This window comes from Oncorhynchus mykiss, chromosome 12, assembly GCF_057628025.1.
Source record: "Oncorhynchus mykiss isolate SJ-2025 chromosome 12, ASM5762802v1, whole genome shotgun sequence".
NCBI classification, from domain to species: Eukaryota; Metazoa; Chordata; class Actinopteri; order Salmoniformes; family Salmonidae; genus Oncorhynchus; species Oncorhynchus mykiss.
Window position 1 is genome coordinate 64057202 of NC_143033.1, and position 20058 is coordinate 64077259.

The 20058-nt window shown below is 42.3% G+C and overlaps 1 protein-coding gene across 1 annotated transcript in view; it reads left to right on the forward strand.

Moving 5' to 3' along the window:
* Positions 1-98: 98 nt before the first annotated feature.
* The window catches only part of LOC110539079 (transient receptor potential cation channel subfamily M member 4), a 78921-nt gene continuing 58961 nt past the window's right edge, over positions 99-20058 (forward strand). Inside the window, exons 1-4 of the mRNA XM_036937948.2 lie at positions 99-460; positions 9994-10055; positions 10273-10450; positions 17468-17642. Coding sequence (XP_036793843.2) covers positions 389-460; positions 9994-10055; positions 10273-10450; positions 17468-17642 — 487 coding nt within the window. The 5' untranslated portion in view covers positions 99-388. The remainder of the gene's footprint in view (positions 461-9993; positions 10056-10272; positions 10451-17467; positions 17643-20058) is intronic.

Here is a 20058-nt window from a genome sequence, read left to right on the forward strand (position 1 = left end):
TACTGCAATGTAATTGAATGCACTCGAGATGCCCCGGACATTCTTTCCTGCCCTCCCTTCCCAAACATCCCTTTGGAAGCCTCCCATTTCTACACCGTGCCTGCAACATACCTGTCGTGGGCTCGGCTATACTATACTACACAGAGCTCTGTAAACATCTTGAGGTTGCTCGGTGTGACAGGTTGTGGGCGGAGCGCTGCGCAGCTCGAGTTGACCATTCCGAATAGTTTTACATCGCTGTGTCCACCCCATACAGAACCAGTGTCCGCTTGCGGTGCACTTCCAGCGGTCAACTTCAAACTATTTGTTTTGCGGTTTCGGACCTATTCGAAAATTGTTTTATTCCCTTGCCAGAGAAGAGGCGAGAGGGAGGGGTATAGAGTGCACCATGAAGGATACGGATAAAAGGCATGAAGGAGGCGGAAGGAGAACGGGAACAGAAAAATCAGAGAAAGATCAGGTTTGGTCTACTATTATAAACTGTGCAATTTCGAAGATTAAATAACCTTTGGGTATACGCATGGCAAACCCTTACGTAAATTACGCTACAATATATTATGCACCATGTGATTCTGTTTACTTGTTAAACATGTTTCGCTGAATGCAACAAGTATAGCGTTAACAGATTTATAATATAATAAATAAAACGTTTATTCCAAAATATACATTTTACTCTGATGTAATTTATGGGTCAAATTGCAGTAGCCTAGCCTACTCCGGGAGTTTGACCCAAGTGGGATTATGCAGATATTTGTAAAAAATTGACGCCCGTCAATTGTTAAAACAGACATGCAAAACATAATAGACTAGCTGGGAGAGTGATAGCCTATCCTATACTGACTGCCCTAGCAAGCAAAACAGCATTAGATGCACATTTTGTCAAACATTGGTTATTTACATTTCTATACATTAAATCTATACATTCTATACATTAAATACATGCTTTATAATGTGGACACATATCCTGCCTCCATTGTGTTGTGTTATGGAGAAAATGGGAGTCATGTTTGCAGTAAATGCAAAAAGTTACAGTGAACCCAATAAAAAAGGCAGTAACTGCAAAAAGTTACAGTGAACCCAATAAAAAAGGCAGTAACTGCAAAAAGTTACAGTGAACCCAATAAAAAAGGCAGTAACTGCAAAAAGTTACAGTGAACCCAATAAAAAAGGCAGTAACTGCAAAAAGTTACAGTGAACCCAATAAAAAAGGCAGTAACTGCAAAAAGTTACAGTGAACCCAATAAAAATGGCAGTAACTGCAAAAAGTTACAGTGAACCCAATAAAAATGGCAGTAACTGCCTTTTATTTTGGTTTCACTGAGCGTTGGGCTGCAGTGTCTACTGTTTACCTTGGTTTCACTGAGCGTTGGGCTGCAGTGTCTACTGTTTACCTTGGTATTATTTATTGTTCTTTGCTGATACAAGTATCAAACTATATGACACTGACAGCCACATGCAAATAAATATATGAAAACAAGTTTGTGTAAACAACAAAAAAAAGGTCATGGAAACGTATTCCAGTCGGTGTACCAAGCAAGAAGGCAGTAACTGCAGTCTAGGGTCAAAGGTCACATCAATGTCAGTTTGAATAAAAAATAATCTCATAGTAAGACAACAGATGACCACATCTCCAATGATATGCCTACAATTTTTTTTTAAACGTTGAGGTCCTTTTTCTCAGTTTCACTCTATGATCAGTTACTGCTCTTTTGCTTGGTAGGGTAGTGTGCCTTAACTCTCCAACCAGAGGTAAATTGCAGTAAATAGTCTGTGACCACATCACCTCAATGCGAGTTCAGACTTGTGGTTGTCATTTAAATATAATTCCCTCAATCGCTTTAACAAATGACTGAAATTCAGTAGTCTAGAAGTGCTTACAAGCACCACTAAACTTTTTGTAACTTAATCTTGATCTTACAGTTCCACCAAACCTGTTGTAACCTAATCTTGATATAACCTACATTCGTCTATGCCAGGAGCTTTACATTCATTGCCAAAAATCTACCGACTCAGGGCTATAGCGTAAGGCCATTGTGTTTGGCAAATATTTTTTATATATCTGCACAACTGTAAATTGATCATAAATGGCACAGAATTCATGTGGTGATTTGGATACAAGAATACCTTCATTTTCAACCCTTGTGACAATTACTTATTGACAATGACTATTCAGCAGGAGTTTGGTGTGCTAAGAGGTATTTCAAATGTCAATAACAGAGCAGTTTGTTATCATTTACACTGAACAAAAATATAAATGCAACATGTAAAGTGTTGGTCCCATGTTTCATGAGCTTAAATAAAAGTTCACCGTCATTTTCCATATGCACAAAAAGCTTATTTCTCTCACATGTTGTGCACAAACACAACATGTGTTGGGGACAATAAATGGCCACTCTAAAATGTGCATTTTTGTCAAACAGCACAATGTCACCAATGTCTCAAGTTTTGAGCATGCAATTGGAATGCTGACTGCAGGAATGTCCACCAGAGCTGTTGCCAGATAATTGAATGTTAATTTCTCTACCATAAGCCAATTTGGCAGTACGTCCAACCGGCGTCACAACCGCAGACCATGTGTAACCACACCAGCCCAGAACCTCCACATCTGGCTTCTTCACCTGCAGGATCATCTGAGACCAGCCACTCAGACAGCTGATGAGGGTTTGCACAACTGAAGAATTTCTGCACAAACTGTCAGAAACTGACTCAATGAAGCTCCTCTGCGTGCTCGTTGTCCTCACCAGGGTCTTGACTTGACTGCAGTTTGGCGTGGTAACTGACAGGCAAATTCCCACCTTCGAGGGCCACTGGTATGCTGGAGAAGTGTGCTATTCATTAATGAATACCGGTTTCAACTGTACTGGGCAGATGGCAGTGTGGGCGAGCGGTTTGCTTATGTCAACATTGTGAACAAAGTGCCCCATGGTGGGGTTATGGTATGGACAGGCATAAGCTACGGACAACAAACACAATTGTATTTTATCAATGGCAATTTGAATGCATTGAGATCCTGAGGCCCATTGTCGTGCCATTCATCCGAAACCATCACCTCATGTTTCAGGATGATAATGCAGGCCCCATGTCACAAAGATTTGTACACAATTCCTGGAAGCTGAACATGTCCCAGTTCTTCCATGGCTTGCACACTCACCAGACATGTCACCCATTGTACATGTTTGGGATGCTCTGGATCGACGTGTACAACAGCGTGTTCCAGTTTCCGCCAATATCCATCAACTTCGCACAGCCACTGAAGAGGAGTGGGACAACATTCCACAGGCCACAATCAGCACCCTGATGTGAAGGAGAAGTGTTGCGTTGCATGAAGCAAATGGTGATCAAAGCAGATACTGATTGGTTTCCTGATCCATGCCCCTACTGAGAATACAGATGCATATCTGTATTCCCAGTCATGTGAAATCCATAGATTAGGGCCTAATGAATTCATTTCAATTGACTGATTTCCTTATATGAACTGTATTTCAGTAAAATCTTTGAAAGTGTTGCATGTTGCACATTTTTGTTCAGTGTAAGTATCCACAAGTTTGCACCTATACTTGCAATAACTGGCGACATGGGCTGGGAACCCTGTGAGGTGAGATGGAAGGTGTGTATGGTGAGACTTTGGAATAGACTGTTGGATATGCCAATTGCCAGAATAGCCAGCTGGGATCTACATAGGGGGAGCATGGGCAACCAAAATGTCTGACCTTTTCCAACAGTTGGACTGTGGACAGTTGTATGAAAACCAAATTAAGAGAGACACAGATGCTGTTTAAAAAAACAACTAATGAAGCAATACGGAAAGAAATGGGTGGATTAATTATAAACCCAAATTGTTTCATTAAGGTTGCGTTTCTGTGTGAGCGATATTATGTACAACCACCTAAAAGCAAGAGATTGCTATTTGCACAGGTAAGATCAGGGGTATTGTTCCTGCGTATTGAAACAGGTGAGATCAGGGATATTGCTCCTGCATATTGAAACAGGTCGGTGTAATTGTGAAATGGAAGAGGAAAGACTATGTAACTTTTGTGATCTCAAAGAAATAGAGAATGAAATAGATTGTATCATCTATTGCCCTTTCTACCACGATATACCCTTGTTCTTATTCCTGAAAGCCCACCAGATATACTCTGGCATTGTGTGGTGAGTGATGAGTAGAAACTGAAAAGTTTTTCTGTCAATTTCCGTTCGCGGAATTTTTAGATAAAGCCTGTAATAAAATAAAAAGTGCAACCTATAATTAAATTATAAAAATAATTAGCTCCTATAAAGCAAATGGCAGGTATTTATATAGATTGTAGGCCTGTCTCACACTTAAATCTTCCCTTTGTGCTAGATTGGGTTTAAACGCCTTCCATTTCATTTTTCTGTATTCATTTATCCGGATTACATTATTTTTATTTTTTTACTGCCCTAGGGTTATAATTATTGCTCAGATAACCTTATTTACAATTATGTATTGATATATTTTTCACTCTTTATGCACAGAAAATTGGAATAATTATCTCTGTGAATCATTGTCTATGAATCATTGTCTGTGAATCAAAAATAAAATGTCCATTAATTCATTCAGTTACAGACCATAAATGTAGGTTATGAGTAACAGTTGGCCCATACATGTTGTATGTATGCAGCCTCTCACAAACTAAACTTGTGAAAATAAGACATGATAGCCCACATGCTGGTATATATGGTACTATGCATGAAAGTCATTGATCCAAGAAAAATAAACAAAGGAGAGACAAGCAATTGAAGGCTGGACATCTTCAAGAGAGCAAATAAAGAGACACTAACCAGGTTTCCATTCAACCATTTCATCCGGGTGAATTACTGTACCTGACGCATTACAAAAAGTCACGACCGGGTTGATGGAAACAGGAAATGTAGGGACATTTTCGTAAATGTCAACAGACAATTTGTTTGTTTGACATGGTGGGATCTTTTTGTATCGGTCAAATGTATTATGCATGAAATGGCTGTAGAAAAAGCCTTTTATGCACCAATATTAATTTAGTAACTATCATATTGAAGTTAACTTGGAGTCACGTGATGATATGTTGTGTGGTCCTCCCACTATGACTTGGGAAAGCATGCAGTTTATTAGGCTGCAGATGAAATAAGTTATGAACTTGGCAAAAATGCACGGTGATGAGTTTGATGCGCCATTCCAATAAATATTGAGGATCTTATTCTGGTGACATAATGATTAATGTGTGGCTGTTGTTTGTTATCAAATGTCTTTTATTCAGTCATCAGCAATCCCTCGAGGTGTAGGATAATTTTTTTTCACAGGTTGTTTTTAAGTGGCTTGCTTGTTGTGGGTCCTGCTGTGGCTGAGCAGGCCAATCCTGGAGCCACAGACCCATCTACAGACGCTGCATGTGAGGTTGGAGGGGAGGGAAGTGTAGTTTTTCATTGGCCAGAGTTGTGAGGATGTCCTCATAGTCTATTGTAGCTTGGTGTGTAAATTGTTACCGTGTTGCTCTGTTTTGTGTAGAGTTCCCAGTTTGTTGTGTTAGTATTGCATTTTTTGAGGTTGGTTTTAAGGATGTCTGTATCTTTTTTATTTTGCCCCCTTGTGTTCACCCCTGCCAGTTGCCAGTACAGCAGTTGTTTGGGCAGTGTCCTGTCCATCGGAGTTGATTTGGGATTCTATGCTTGGGATGTTGGCCTGGGTCAGGACGCAGGTCCGTCGATCCTCCCTCCTGATGTTCAGTATTTTCCTCAAGAACTGTTGCTGTCGACGCTCCAGTTTTTGAATGTGCTTTTTGTATGTCACCCACGTCTCACGGCCATAGAGAGGGTTGGGATTATGACAGCCTTTGTACACTATGAGTTTCGTGTTGGTTCTGAGGTTGTGGTTTTTGGACACGTGATTTGTCCGTTCTCCAAAGGCTGTGCTGGCACAGCATTTCCTGATCTGTATTTCTTCCTCAATGGTGACTCGTTGTGAGAGGTGACTGCCAAGGTAAGCAAAGTGTTCCACGTTGTCAAGTGGTTCCCTTTCCAACGTGAGTTACTATCAGATTTGGTGGTTGTCCTTGGGCAGGTTGGTGGAGCACCTTTTTGTTTTCTGTAAGTTCAGGCTCAGTCCCAGGCTCTTGTATGCTTCGGAGATGCTTTTGAGGGCAGTTTGGGGGTGTGCTTTGGGAGTGAGCGATAATTGCACAGTTGTCTACATATTGGAGGTCCTTGACTGTGGTAGTTATTTGATTTTGGGGGTCCTCACATATTTTGCTGTCTTAAAATGTAATCTAAAAGGAGATTTAAATCCTACATCTGTTGTGGAAGAGAAAATGCAAATTTCCTGCAATTCTACACTTTTGCTGTTTTATAGGACTCCATTGGGCACAGACTTCAATTCAACGTCTATTCCAAGTTGGTTCAATGTTGAAACAATGTTGATTCAACCAGTGTGTGTCCAGTGGGCCATCTCATGCTTTTGTTCACATTTTGTCATGAGGCTGAGAATTTTTTTTGCAGTTTTACAGATAATTTCCTGCAATTCTACACATTTTTCTATCACATGCTATCTGGGGGCCCCATTCATTCTTAAATGGAAGAAGTTTGTAACCACCAAGAGTCTACCTAGAGCTGGCCGCCCAGCCAAACTGAGAAACCAGGGGAGAAGGGCCTTGGTCAGGGAGGTGACCAAGAACCCGATGGTCACTCTAACAGAGAGAGAACCTTCCAGGGAGAACCTTCCAGAAGGACAACCATCTCTGCAGCACTCCACCAATCAGGCCTTTATGGTAGAATGGCCAGACGGAAGACATTCCTCAGTAAAAGGCACGCTTGGAGTTTGCCAAAATAACTCTCAGACCATGAGAAACAAGATTCTCTGGTCTGATGAAGCCAAGATTAAACTCTTTGGCCTGAAATTTTGGGGGAAATTCTAAAGAAGAGAGAGACTGTAGATTATCAAAAATGGAGCAGTTAACCATGCACTGCAACAGTGCATAGTTAAGGCCCAACGAACATAGTTGTGTCTCAGCTTTTATAGAAAAAGTACAACCTCTTGTCTACAAGGCAGTTTAGCAGATGTGGGGAAACAGGGACACAGCATAGTGTAAAAGGCAATTGGTTTGTCTGTGCAGATTAAGATAGCCGAGGTTGATAGCACGAGGGCTCAAACGTATAACTGCACTTTGTCACAGTTCACACTATAATGTACTCCTTTCTGCAAGGTTTTATACAGCTGACTTCCTACAGTAAACTCATGGGATGTCTCACATGCTGCTGTTGCACCTGAACGGATCTGAGCTATATGCCCAGTCTTCTGACTAAGTCACACAAAGACACGTTTAGAAAAAGCACTAGTATATAACATGAGACTATTCTTTAAGCAGTTAAACACGGGATAGCATGACTAATTATATAATTTTCCACGACAATGCCTAGCGTCACGTCTGGAAGAAACCTGCAGCATCATGCGGTGGGGATGTTTTTCAGCGGCAGGGACTGGGAAACTAGTCAGGATCGAGGTAAAGATGAACGGTGCTAAGTACAGAAAGATCCTTGTTAAAAACCTGCTCCAGAGCACTCAGGACCTCAGACTGGGGTGAAGGTTCACCTTCCAACAGGACAACGACCCCTAAGCACACAGCCAAGGCAACGCATGAGTGGCTTCAGGACAAGTCTCTGAATGTCATTGCGTGGTCCAGCCAGATCCCGGACTCGAACCCGATCGAACATCTCTGGAGAGACCTGAAAATACCTTTGCAGCAACGCTCCCCATCCAACCTGACAGAGTTGAGAGGATCTGCTGAGAGGAATGGGAGAAGCTCCCCAAATACAGGTGTGCCAAGCTTGTAGCGTGATACCCAAGAAGACTCGAGGCTGTAATTGCTGCCAAAGGTACTGAGTAAATGGTCTGAATACTTATGTAAATGTGATATCAGTTTTTTATTTTTAATACATTTTCCAAAATGTATTTTTTTTGTTGTTGCTTTGTCGTAATGGTGTATTATGTGTAGATTAATGAGGGGGAAAAAACAATTGTGGAAAAAGGCAAGGGGTCTGAATAATTTCCGAATGGACTGTAATGGCGAATGGAGGACACTTTTCCCATGGTTAATTTCGTGCCAGCCAAGTAGGCTATACTCCTGTTGTAAAGATAAGCAATGTGCTTAATAGTAAAGAGAAGCAATGTGCTTAATATTAAGACAGTTTAGTAAAAATGTAATATGTATAGTGTATAAAGAGCTGATGGGATTCTCCTCTTTTTAATAGAGGCCATCACACTTTTTTCTCATGCAGTTGCATAGCCTATAGAAATGTTGTGCAACATGAGCTCATGGGCTCTCATGAAGTGTTTGATTTTCAAGTTTGGTAGGACACTAATGACCATCAGCAGAATCAGAGCTTGGAGAAGCCTAATTATTTACGGTGACTAAACGGTCACATGGAATTTGACTGCCTTCATGACTTGTGACCGCCGGTGTGGTGGTAATACGGTCACTGTAACTGTAATAGCTGTGATAGGAGAAAACCGAGGAAGGATCAACAATATTGTAGTTACTCCACAATACTAACCTAATTGACAGAGTGAAAAGAAGGAAGCCTGTACATAATACAAATATTACAAAACATCCTGTTTGCAACCAGGCACTAAAGTAATACAGCAAAAAATGTGGCAAAGTAATACACTTTTTGTCCTGAATACAAAGTGTTATGTTTGGGGGAAATCCAATACAACACATTACTGAGTACCACTCTGTCACGTTCTGACCTTAGTTCTGTTATTATATCTTTATTTTAGTATGGTCAGGGCGTGAGTTGGGTGGGCAGTCTATGTTGGTTTTTGAGTTCGGCCTAGAATGGTTCTCAATCAGAGGCAGCTGTCAATTGTTGTACCTGATTGAGAATCATACTTAGGTAGCCTGGGTTTCACTTTTGAGTTGTGGGTGTTTATTTTCCGTGTTAGTGTCTGTGCCAGACGGGACTGTTTCGGTTTGATTTACTTCACGTTTATTGTTTTGTTCAGTGTTCGTTATTTATTAAAAAACATGAACACTTACCACGCTGCGTTTTGGTCCTCCGATCCTTCATACTACTCCTCTTCGTTAGAATGAGGATGAAAACCCTTACACCCTCTCCATATTTTCGAGCATAGTGGTGGCTGCATCATGTTTTATGGGTATGCTTGTAATCGTTAAGGAGAGGGGAGTTTTTCAGGATAAGAAATAAATGGAATGGAGCTAAGCACAGGCAAAATCCTAGAGGAAAACCTGGTTCAGTCTGCTTTCCACCTGACACAGGGAGATGAATTCACCTTGCAGCAGTACAATAACCTGAGAAAAAAGGGGAAATGAGAAAAAAGAAGGAACCCGCACACTGCTCTTGATAGTATCACTGCTCTTTAATAAGCTTTACGTATCGGCCTCAGAGCTCTGACGAAGGCCGATATGTAAAGCTTATTAAAGAGCAGTGATACTATCAAGAGCAGTGTGCGGGTTCCTTCTTTTTTCTAATTTTATTCAACTGTTACCACGCACCTGCAAAAAAGATAGCTCAGATGTGCGAGTTGAATTTAGCAGGACAATAACCTAAAATACCAGGCCAAATCTACACTGGAGCTGCTTACCAAGAAGATGGTGAATGTTCCTGAGTGGCCGAGTTACAGTTTTAACTTAAATTTGCTTGAAAATCTATGGCAACAACCAATTTCACAGAGCTTGAACAAATGTTGCACAATCCAGGTGTGGAAAGCTCAGGGGGTTGAATACTTATCTAAGATATATTTGTTTTATTTTTCTTACACTTTAACATTACAGAGTATTTTGTTATAGATCATTATAGATCATTGACAAAAAATAATACCCTTTTTTCTGAGAGTCACAACGTGTATGTTGACTTGGCTATTTACTAATTGCTACCAATCACCCTATTTCACTTACACTTCAACATCTGTAGGCTGTAGCCTGTTATATAACGTTAGAGAGTTCAGCAAGAGTATCTAATAGTGACAATCTCTTTCCCTCACAGAGCTGGATCCCCAAGATCATCAAAAAGAGAGTTTGCACCACGTTCGTAGAGGACTCATTAAGGTACAGCCTCTCTCTGGGTCACTGAGTGGTCCATCTGTCTGACACAATACAGTTACCCAATGCAAATTGTATCTAGTCCATGCAAAGCAAATGATGTCAGTGTTTGTGTGTCTATGTGTTATCTGTTGACTGTTATGGCTGGTTGTGTGTGTGTGTGTGTGTGTGTGTGTGTGTGTGTGTCTGTGTGTATTCATGTGTATCTCTTTCTCCCTGTCAGCAATGGGGTGTTGTGTCAGTGTGGTGGTGTGCGGGAGACACACTGCTCCATCGCTACAGGAGACTTCTTCGGGGCGGCCATCGTCAGCCAGTGGGACAGCTCTCAGCACTCCTCAGAGTACCCCACCGACGCCTTCGGCGAGTTGGAGTTCGCAGGGGCCGGCAGGAGACACAGCCATGTGGGTAACACACACTCACACACATGTATGCGCATGCACATATCAACACATTTGCATACACACATGCACACACATCTCTGTCAGTATTTTGGCTGAGTGATTCATTCATTAGGTAGCTGGCTTAGTGCCCGGTGTCTTGTAAAAAAGCTCACAGTGTAAAATAACTCACAATTGATTATTATTGTGAGCATTTTTACGCTTAATGATTGGCTCTGATTGTGACATCAAAGTGTGAAAAGCTCACAGCTTGAGAACTCTCAGTGGTCAATTGCTTCTGTTTCTGCTTCAATTCTGTTTCCGGATTACCAGTGTTTCTCAGGTGGATAACGTCAATTGAAATTGACACTGTAAACGTGAATAAATAAGCAATGATCACTTAAAAAATATATTATTGTCATGACGTGGCCCTTTTTGGGTATAGCTCGTGCCCTCTCTCTCCTCTCCTCTCTCTCTCCGTCTGCCGATAGTTAGGGCAATGAGTTATACATTCCAGATTTAGTCCGTTAGGCCAAACGGTACGATTTCTGTCTAATTTCTAGAGCAAGGGCAGAGCCAGTAAGGTTAGAAATAAGATAGATCTCTTCGGTGACTGAGCCGTCCGCCTACCGCGCTAAGACAGTGTGGTTAGGCCTCAAGCGTATCTGTATTTATGTACCGTGTCGCTCCAGTCAACATAATGCTAGCAAAGTATGCCGAATGGGTTAATGTGAGACGTCACTAGTAAACCCCCCTTTCCATGGTATTTTGTGCTTGGAAGTGAGATTTATTTTACAAAGTAGGATAAACTTGCCCAAGATGCTAAGCTAACAAAGGGAAACAGTATTTTATTTTTCCTGTGTCCCGTTGAAATTCCTCCGCCTTGCACGGCAGAAGTCCCGCCCTTTTGTACTTCCGTTTGATTTCAGCTTTCTGCAATCACTGGTGGTGAAGAATCGCCAGTACATCACTTGAAAAATAATTAGGTGACACCCAAACGTGGATCACGTTAAGATATCCAGCCAACTGGATATCGATGTCTCATTCAATTTAACTAACAAGTGAAATGGCCAGATTTATCTTTCAAGTGGATCTTTTAAATAATATCCAAATTGATTGGTTTTCTACAATGTGACAATTTAAACTTTTCACATTAACCTAGATCAACAAGGTTCAGGTTAATTTAAGGTTTGATTCCCAAATAGCCTATACAGGTTTTATTTATCATTCAAATAGATCAATCAGTAAAATCTGCTTTTGCAAAGCACATTTAGTAAACCCCAGTACTGGCGGAAGTCCCGCCTCCAGCGGAATCCCATGTGGCTTTGGCCTTAGGGAGAAGTGAAGTTTGACCAGGAGCACTCACTCCAGTTAGAGGGTGCATTATCTGGTATTGGAGCGTTGAGAGATGACGCACAACAACGTTTTCTACCACAAAACCACGATTCCAATAACCTCCGCAGTCGAAATAACTGTAAAGTGCGTAGTCATCAAAACGACTACCGCTACAATCGACCTGTTCGCTACGTTCCTGCCCCCAACCCACACAAGGTGTCAGAGCACACGGGTAACAAAGGGTTGAAGGACGATCAAAACGTAGACCAATGTTCTCCAGAAGTTCCACTATGTGAAGGACTAAAGCCAGAACATTTTGAGAAAAGGGTTAAAGAGGACTAGACGGGGAATTACCGGACACTAGGTCCGCAGGAATTGACACCGATAGCAAGGACGTTAAAATTCAAATTTCTCCCGCTCTCACTCGAGACCCTATCCAGGGCCCGCTTGATCAAGAAACAAGCCCACGGGCTTTGTCTATAGACTCTGATACAAAGGTTGCAAAGTTAAAGGTCAAACTCTTCGTTAAAGCCAAGCCCACTCAAAATCTGAAGAGTCGATCTGCTTCCACCTTGAACAGAAATGGCACATCACGTCGTTGTGAACGACCACTCCGCTTTGTGGGGAATATGTCCACTAAACACAAATCTAAACGCCCATACCTGGAAACAGTCCTGTAAGATTGCTTAACTTGTCATGCGTTAATTGATTCGGGCGCAACAATATCGTCCATCTCTCAAACAATGTTCAATGATCTCAAAAGGGCTTTGAATCCAACTAAATGTTGGTTAAAAGTGGAACGATGTGACTCTACACTTCGAGGGGCCCCTCAGACTACTTCCCCCTCTCACATTGAGAGTCATGCTGAAACTTCACTTCCAGGATGTATCGCTCGTTCACCCTGTGTATGTTACCAGCCTCGAATCTGTACCCCTGCTACATGGAGCAGACTTGATGGATCGGTTACTCCCATTGATGGATTGGAAAACCAACCAGGTATGGTCAAAGGCCACAGTGCCTTCTCCGCTGACCACACTGTCCTCCCATAACTCTAGCTGCAATGCAGTCATTCACGAGGGGTATATGTCGAAAGCACCCCTTGGTTTAGAAACGTTTAGAAACCTCTTGGTGCAGAATCCGATCCAAGGAGATATTACGACACATTCCATCAGCCAACCTAATTCACCATTCTTTTCATGATTTCGAGCCAGCTGTCTCTGTGAATTAGCAATTAACTTCCCTCCTCCTTGCAGTCGTGCAGTACGGTAGTTGAGATTAACTTCTCTTGCCATTCGGACACTTCCGCAAGCACTGCGGTCGTCTCAGCAAGAAAAACATTGATGCGCAGAGTATACTCTGCTTCCGATGATACACCTTCGGCTTTGTGGGGGACTGTCACCCCTTACAATGACACTAATGGTGTCAGTCCAGCAACTGACCAGATGACTCCCACTGGTGAAACACTTTGCGATATCACAGACCGTTATCCTTGTCTCAGTTCACAGGTACTGAAGAGGTTGCCACACGCGGACGTGGTGGTGACTTGACAGGCCTCGACAGCCACTGAGCGTTTTGAAGCACAAACACCAGGAGATTTGGTTGAAAGGTTACAGCCATTCTCATAACAATGTGGCCGTTGACAACTCGTACATAGCATCCAACCTTTTAATTTGCGCCTCGGATACCAACCCCACCCGCTCACCTTCCAGGTTCACCTTCCAACAGGACAACGACCCTAAGCACACAGCCAAGACAACACAGGAGTGGCTTTGGGACAAGTCTCTGGATGTCCTTGAGTGGCCCAGCCAGAGCCTGGACTTGAAGCCGATCAAACATCTCTGGAGAGACTTGAAAAAAGCTGAGCAGTGACGCTCCCCATCCAACCTGACAGTGCTTGAGAGGATATGCAGAGAAGAATGGGATAAACTCCCAAAATACAGGTGTGCCAAGCTTGAGAAGACTCGAGGCTGTAGTCGCTGCCAAATATGCTTCAACAAAGTACTGAGTGTCTGAATACTTATGTAAATGTAAATGCAAAAATCTTTTAACACCTGTTTTTGCTTTGTCATAATGGGGTATTGTGTATAGATTGATGAGGGGGAAAAACTATTTAATAAATTTTAGAATAGGGCAGTAACGTAACAATGTGGAAAAAGTAAAGCGGTCTGAATACTTTCCAAATGCACTGTAAAAGTAAATTGAAGGGATAAGATCAGGGCAACATTGGAAATTATGGAAAATAATATTCCCATTTGGGGAAAAGTCAATTTCAGCAATATATTTACCCTACCATGGGCCCCTGCCAATGGAGGCTGGTGGGAGGAGCTATAGGAGGATGGGTCATTATAATAGCTATAATGGAATAAATGGAATGGTATCAAACATATGTAAACCACATGTTTGACTCTGTTCCATTAATTCCAATCCAGTAATTACAATGTGCCCATCCTCCTATATCTCCTCCCACCAGCCTCCACTGGCCCCTGCCCATGATGGGCTACCACTTTATCTAAAGATAAGACTGGAACAAAAAGGGCTATTATTATGAACTACGAAAGCCTATGTCAGTGGAAGTCAGCTGTATTGAAAGTACTTAACTTATGACACACCTGATTGAAAAGTGTGGGGGAAATGCAAGTGGCCCTAGTTTCTATACTATTTTGCTAGCTACGGTAGCGCTGCCCGGGCAACAACCCCTCTACAAAAATGCCCGGCCCGCCACAGGAGTCGCTAGTGCGCAATGGGACAAGGACATCCCTGCCGGACAAACCCTCCCCTATCTCGGACGACACTGGGCAAATTGTGCACTGCCCCATGGGTCTCCCGGTCGCGGCTGGCTGCAACACCCTATGTGTGGCTTACCTTGACTTCCTCCTTGAGGTCATGGGGATCCACATAGACCTTAGGACGATCCAGGGAGATGAAGCTAGAAATAGTTATGGAAAAAGATGCATGAATAACCAGTGATAATAACCCATTTTAATGAGTCACATTATGGACCAAGCTGATTGACTGTTTACTAGGAGTGAACAGTGGAACAGTATTTAATTGAATACGTTCCTTGGGACCCCCAGTTATTTTTGTTCAATTCCAACAGAAGTACAACTGAGGTATAGTCAGTGACATCTCAGGTGACATCTACAGAACATTGCAAGTGCAAATGTAATGAATAGAGTTACTACAATTTCCTATTCTACTTGGCAGATAATTATATTTGTTCTAGACAAAACATTTATATCCCCCTGGACATCCCTCCTCAAGCAATTGATTAGTTGAATCAGGTGTGATAGGGCAAAGATATGCAACAGCTAGTGGCCCTGGAGGAACGGAGAGGCGCGGGGGGCTGCCTTAATCGACATCCACGCCATCGGCACCTGGGGAACATTGGGTTAACTGCCTTGCTCAGGGGCAGAACAACAGTTTTTTTTTACCTTGTCAGCTCGGGGAATCGGTTACTGGCCCAACACTCCTACCCGCCAGGCTAAGAAAGGGGGAGGGTGGGTGTTGTTAATGTTTTATTCGCACAGTCTATAATGGCAATATGAAGGAATATAAGTTTGGCAGTGCTGATGAAGATTGGAGACGGTCAATTCCCATTGCTGCCCTGTCGGCAAGCAACAGGGACTTGAATTTGATGCACACTGCTGATGGGAGCTAATGGAGAGTGGGAAGGAGTTTTACACAGTCTGGTAGGGGGACACAATGGAGTTGTTAACCATGGCCGAGGTCTTGGAGCAGGCAAGCTTTTCCAGTAAGGAAGAGCAGATTATCTTGCTTGAGGTGGTAAGCTAACATCCAATCTGCTAGACATGCAGAGTTAAGTGTCTTTTCATCTAGAGGGAGAGAACAGAGAGATGACCATTACGACTCGATCAGACCGACAGCGTCATTGTGTTTTGGTACACCAGAAGAACATTAATTCAGAACGGAATGCTGCGTTTGCCTTGCAGCGTTGCGTTGCAGAGGCAGTTGCATTGCGTTCTGCATGGTGCATACATTGTAAAAATCTGTCACGTTGGTATAAGGATCGGGAACCCAAATTACAGCGTGCCATGTAAAGGCATGGGGACGAAGAACAAACAAACACGTATACAAAACACAAGGTTGAGACCAAAGCAAAAGAGCCAGGAGTACCTCGAATAAATTCACAATGGCACAATGATTATCACACGGGATGAGATCCGTAATCATCTGCGCAATCCACAATGGCATGAAAGCCAAAACACACAACCAACGGACATTGGAACAATTATCGACAGGACAATGGTGAACAAAGGTCACACTTATACAATTACTAATCACTGGGAATAGGGACCAGGTGTGCGTAATGACAGTTCCCGGAAGGATCCGTGACAAAATCTAACGTATGCATCAAATTGTATGCGTAGACTTAACATAAATAGTAGGAAAAAGGTGAATGTTGTTTTGCACACATATCCCATAAACATGTTGGATTACATAATGAAACAGGTTTGAGTGCAGATCGAGGCGTTAGGGAAACTCGGTGTGATTGGGAAAGTCTCCTCAACATTTACATCCGGTCTCAAATCGCTCTCTACCTCTTCCCTTGGCCCTATCCATAATTGCACTGCTTATAACCTACCTTCCCAGATCTGCAAACATCGAAGGATTGGGGCAAGGGGGAGGGAGCGATTTAGGACTAGCGGAAGGAGCGATTTAGTACTGGCATTACAAAGCATTTAGATCTAGCTTTCTTGCCTGATCTTTGAGAAGTCTTGGGTTTTTAATCAAGTGGGTTTTTAATCAAATTACATAATATACATTGCTCTAATATAACCATCAATTACATGTTAGGACTAGAACCACAAAATAGGTTGACATGTATTCATATTTTGAACAGTAACAAAGCGATATGCATCTTTCAAATGATTTGCCATGGATATAAAGCACACCACACGTCATTGTTGTTAACAATTGGAAAATGGCAAGGAAACTGCAAGCGACAGCACGAAGTCCTGTATGGCAATACTTTGAGAAGTTAATTCAGAAGGTGGTGAAATGCAAACTTTGAGAGGCGGAATTGAGATACAGTAACGGTAGTATATGTGCAATTCTTAACCCTCTGAAAGAGACGCTCCATGAGACCCAAACCGTTGCTGGCAGCAGTGCAGGCCCCCAACAATTTGACATAAGACATCTTCACATGAAATTAAATCAATTGTCACGAATCGGCTCTCCGAAAAATGTGGGTGGATCTGGTTGTGGAGAAAAATCGGTCCTGATGTCAGATATCGGGTTGGGCTCGGAATTGAAATTCTGCATTGTGAATTCACGTGGAATTTTATGAATCTTCCTTACCGTTTTAACAAGAAAAAAAGTTGTTTAAACGTTAAGAAAACACTTTTTTCCCCATGTGTCACATGATTTAACAGTGGTGAGATACTGTATGAGGCTGTCGCAGCAGAACGTCTGTCTGGCATTTTATGGAACCATAGCAGAGAAGTCTGTGTTCTAGCAGTGCTGCCAGGCCTCACAACATTGGCTCAGTCAGACGGAATGTTCTCACCTGTACCGATATCTCTTCGCCTCTGAATAGCTACACTATAGGCAAAACAAGCAACTAGCTAGGAGCACTTTATGTAGCATAGGTATTCATAAACCACCACAGCCGCTTGATCATCATAACTTTATTGTGTGGCGATACTAATTGTCCATTTCTTCCCCTCTTCTCTTCCTATTGGTCAGTTCCTGCGTTTGTCATGCGACACCCCACCTCATATCATGTACAGCCTGATGACGGCCCATTGGGGGGTGCCCTCCCCTAACCTGGTGGTTTCTGTGGTGGGTGGTCGCGAGAAGGTCAAGCCCTGGGTCAGGGAAGTGCTGAGACAGGGGCTGGTCAGGGCGGCACAGAACACAGGTGAGACACACACACACACACACACACACACACCCTGGTGTCCTGGGTCAGAGGCTGGTCAGGACGGCACAGAGCACAGGTGAGACACACACACACACACACACACACACACACACACACACACCCTGGTGTCCTGGGTCAGAGGCTGGTCAGGACGGCACAGAGCACAGGTGAGGACAACGCCCACTGTTTAACCTATTTGTTTAAAATATCAATAATTCATATTGAGATGAATGGGTCCAGTCTCTTTAACATACAGGAATAATGCATCATGATGTGGTTATAATGCATTATACACATTGTCATAAGTATCTAAGAACCCCTTTTGATGTCTTGAGTTGTTTAGTAACCATTTGTGATGAATTTAAGGAAGCTGGTGCTAGTTCCTACTTCACAGTAGGGCTGTTATTTTTATTATGTATCCACTTTTTTGGTGACAACATGATTCCATTTGTGATTCCATTTTGATATCTTCACAATTATTCTACAATGTAGAAAATAGTAGATAAAGAAATGTGTGTCCAAACTTTTGACTGGCACTGTAATGATATGTAAAACAAAATTACAAGCCTAGTTTAGCTAAGGAGAAAGCACTAAGCTATATAGGGGTGCATTCAGTTGTTTGCTACATTGTGTGAACATTTGTACTACATGACAGATTTCCCCAAAATGTTCTTCAATGTTTTTTAACAGACTTTGAGGTACGTTTGCTCTGTTTAGCAGTTGTGGCTTGAAGCAATGAGCAAACATATTCATAATTTGTAAAGCGTAATTTAGCCATTCTGTAACAAAAGCGGTGTGGGAGGAGCGCCCGTCTCAAAAAGTACAGTAATCTGCGCCTCCCGGTCATGTTGTCAATTACTCATTTGGAAGGCAGAAAAAGCCTTTTCTATCAAAAGTAAACACTTTTGCATGTGGAAACAAAGAATCTTACTTATGTGCTTAACCTATGTCGCTTTTGTTTTCAGCCGACTTCGTTGTCGGTCAAAACGGGGCACTTTGCTCATGCCCAGGAGGTGGCCCGATTCGAAATTGAATGCAATCAACGTTCACTCGCTTCACCCAGTGCATGCCTGGGTCATTGATAGAATCCCCTCACTTTTCAACACACAACCCAACCCCTCCCCGTTTTACTGGCCGTTTAACTGAATGTTGCACACCGTTTTTTTCGTACTGAATGCAGCCAGGGAGAAAGACAGGATCCTTCCTGGCTTGCCCTGATTGGCTGAGCTAATGGAGTGGCTGGACATGCCGAGAGATGAGTCCTGATTGGTCTTTCATGTCAGACTTCTGTCTATAACAGATTTGAGGCTTCCAGGGTTGCGTTCAGTGCGACAGAATGGTGTGCAAAGTTGAATACAACGGAAACGGTACTGTACTGAAACAGTTGAAAAATGTTTCGATTATAGTGGCCCAGCTTCAATGGTGTGTTGCACAAGTTTCAGATGCTCAAACTCATATTGGCCAGGCCACACCTAACAAACGGGAGCAAACGTACCTCAAAGGAAACGTGTCGTTCAGTTCAAACCGTCATGCAACGTAGAAAACGTTGAAGCAAACAGAACATACCGCTGGCCAGTATGTAGGTAATCTTTGTTACTGCCGATTTTTGGACAACTGCAAAAGTGTTGCTAGCTCTCAACAACATTGCTGCCCTGAATTTAGCTGGCGCTATCGTCAAAGCTCAGTGGTAGAATGGTTTAACCTTTCATGTTGAAAAACAATATCCCACGTACAGTATAAATACAGTAATGTATTAAATAAATCGCTCCGCCATTACCTGGTAGCTAAAATTCTAATAGTTTGCCTAATTTCAGTTTATGTGACAAAACAAGTCATTGCGTAGAGAATCATTGTACCATCTTAACCACTGTGAAATATATTTTCCATAACCAAAAATGTTGTATTTTCTGCTCTTTGAAGCTGGTGTACAAAATCGAAAATAAAAGACGCAAAAAAATAATCTTAAAAATGGTAAGCATAGAAATAGCCAACATAGAATGGATCTACAGCTTCTTAGACTTGCTTTCAATGAGAATGAAATATCTATAACTCACATTTATGTGTGAATTTGGTCAGGTTGCCCATAAAGTTACATATTGTAGCTTTAAGTGTAAAAACAAATGTTTTGAAAAAAAAAATGTTTTTTAGACACGTGCAAACTTCATGGAGTAGGCCATTCAAGAAGTTGGTCTGATGGTGCCCTCTGATGTCATCAGCCTCCCCCTTGCTTAAAAAACAAGGAGCAAAAAAAACAAGGAGCAAAAAACAAGGAGCAATAGAGAACAAAAGAGGAAAGACAACAATTAAACAGGAGTAGGAACTGGAGGTTAGTTTCTGGAGGACGCCTGTGGCGTACTGCACTAGCATTGTATAGTCGCCGCGATATGCAACTTTTCAGGGATGTCAGGAACCA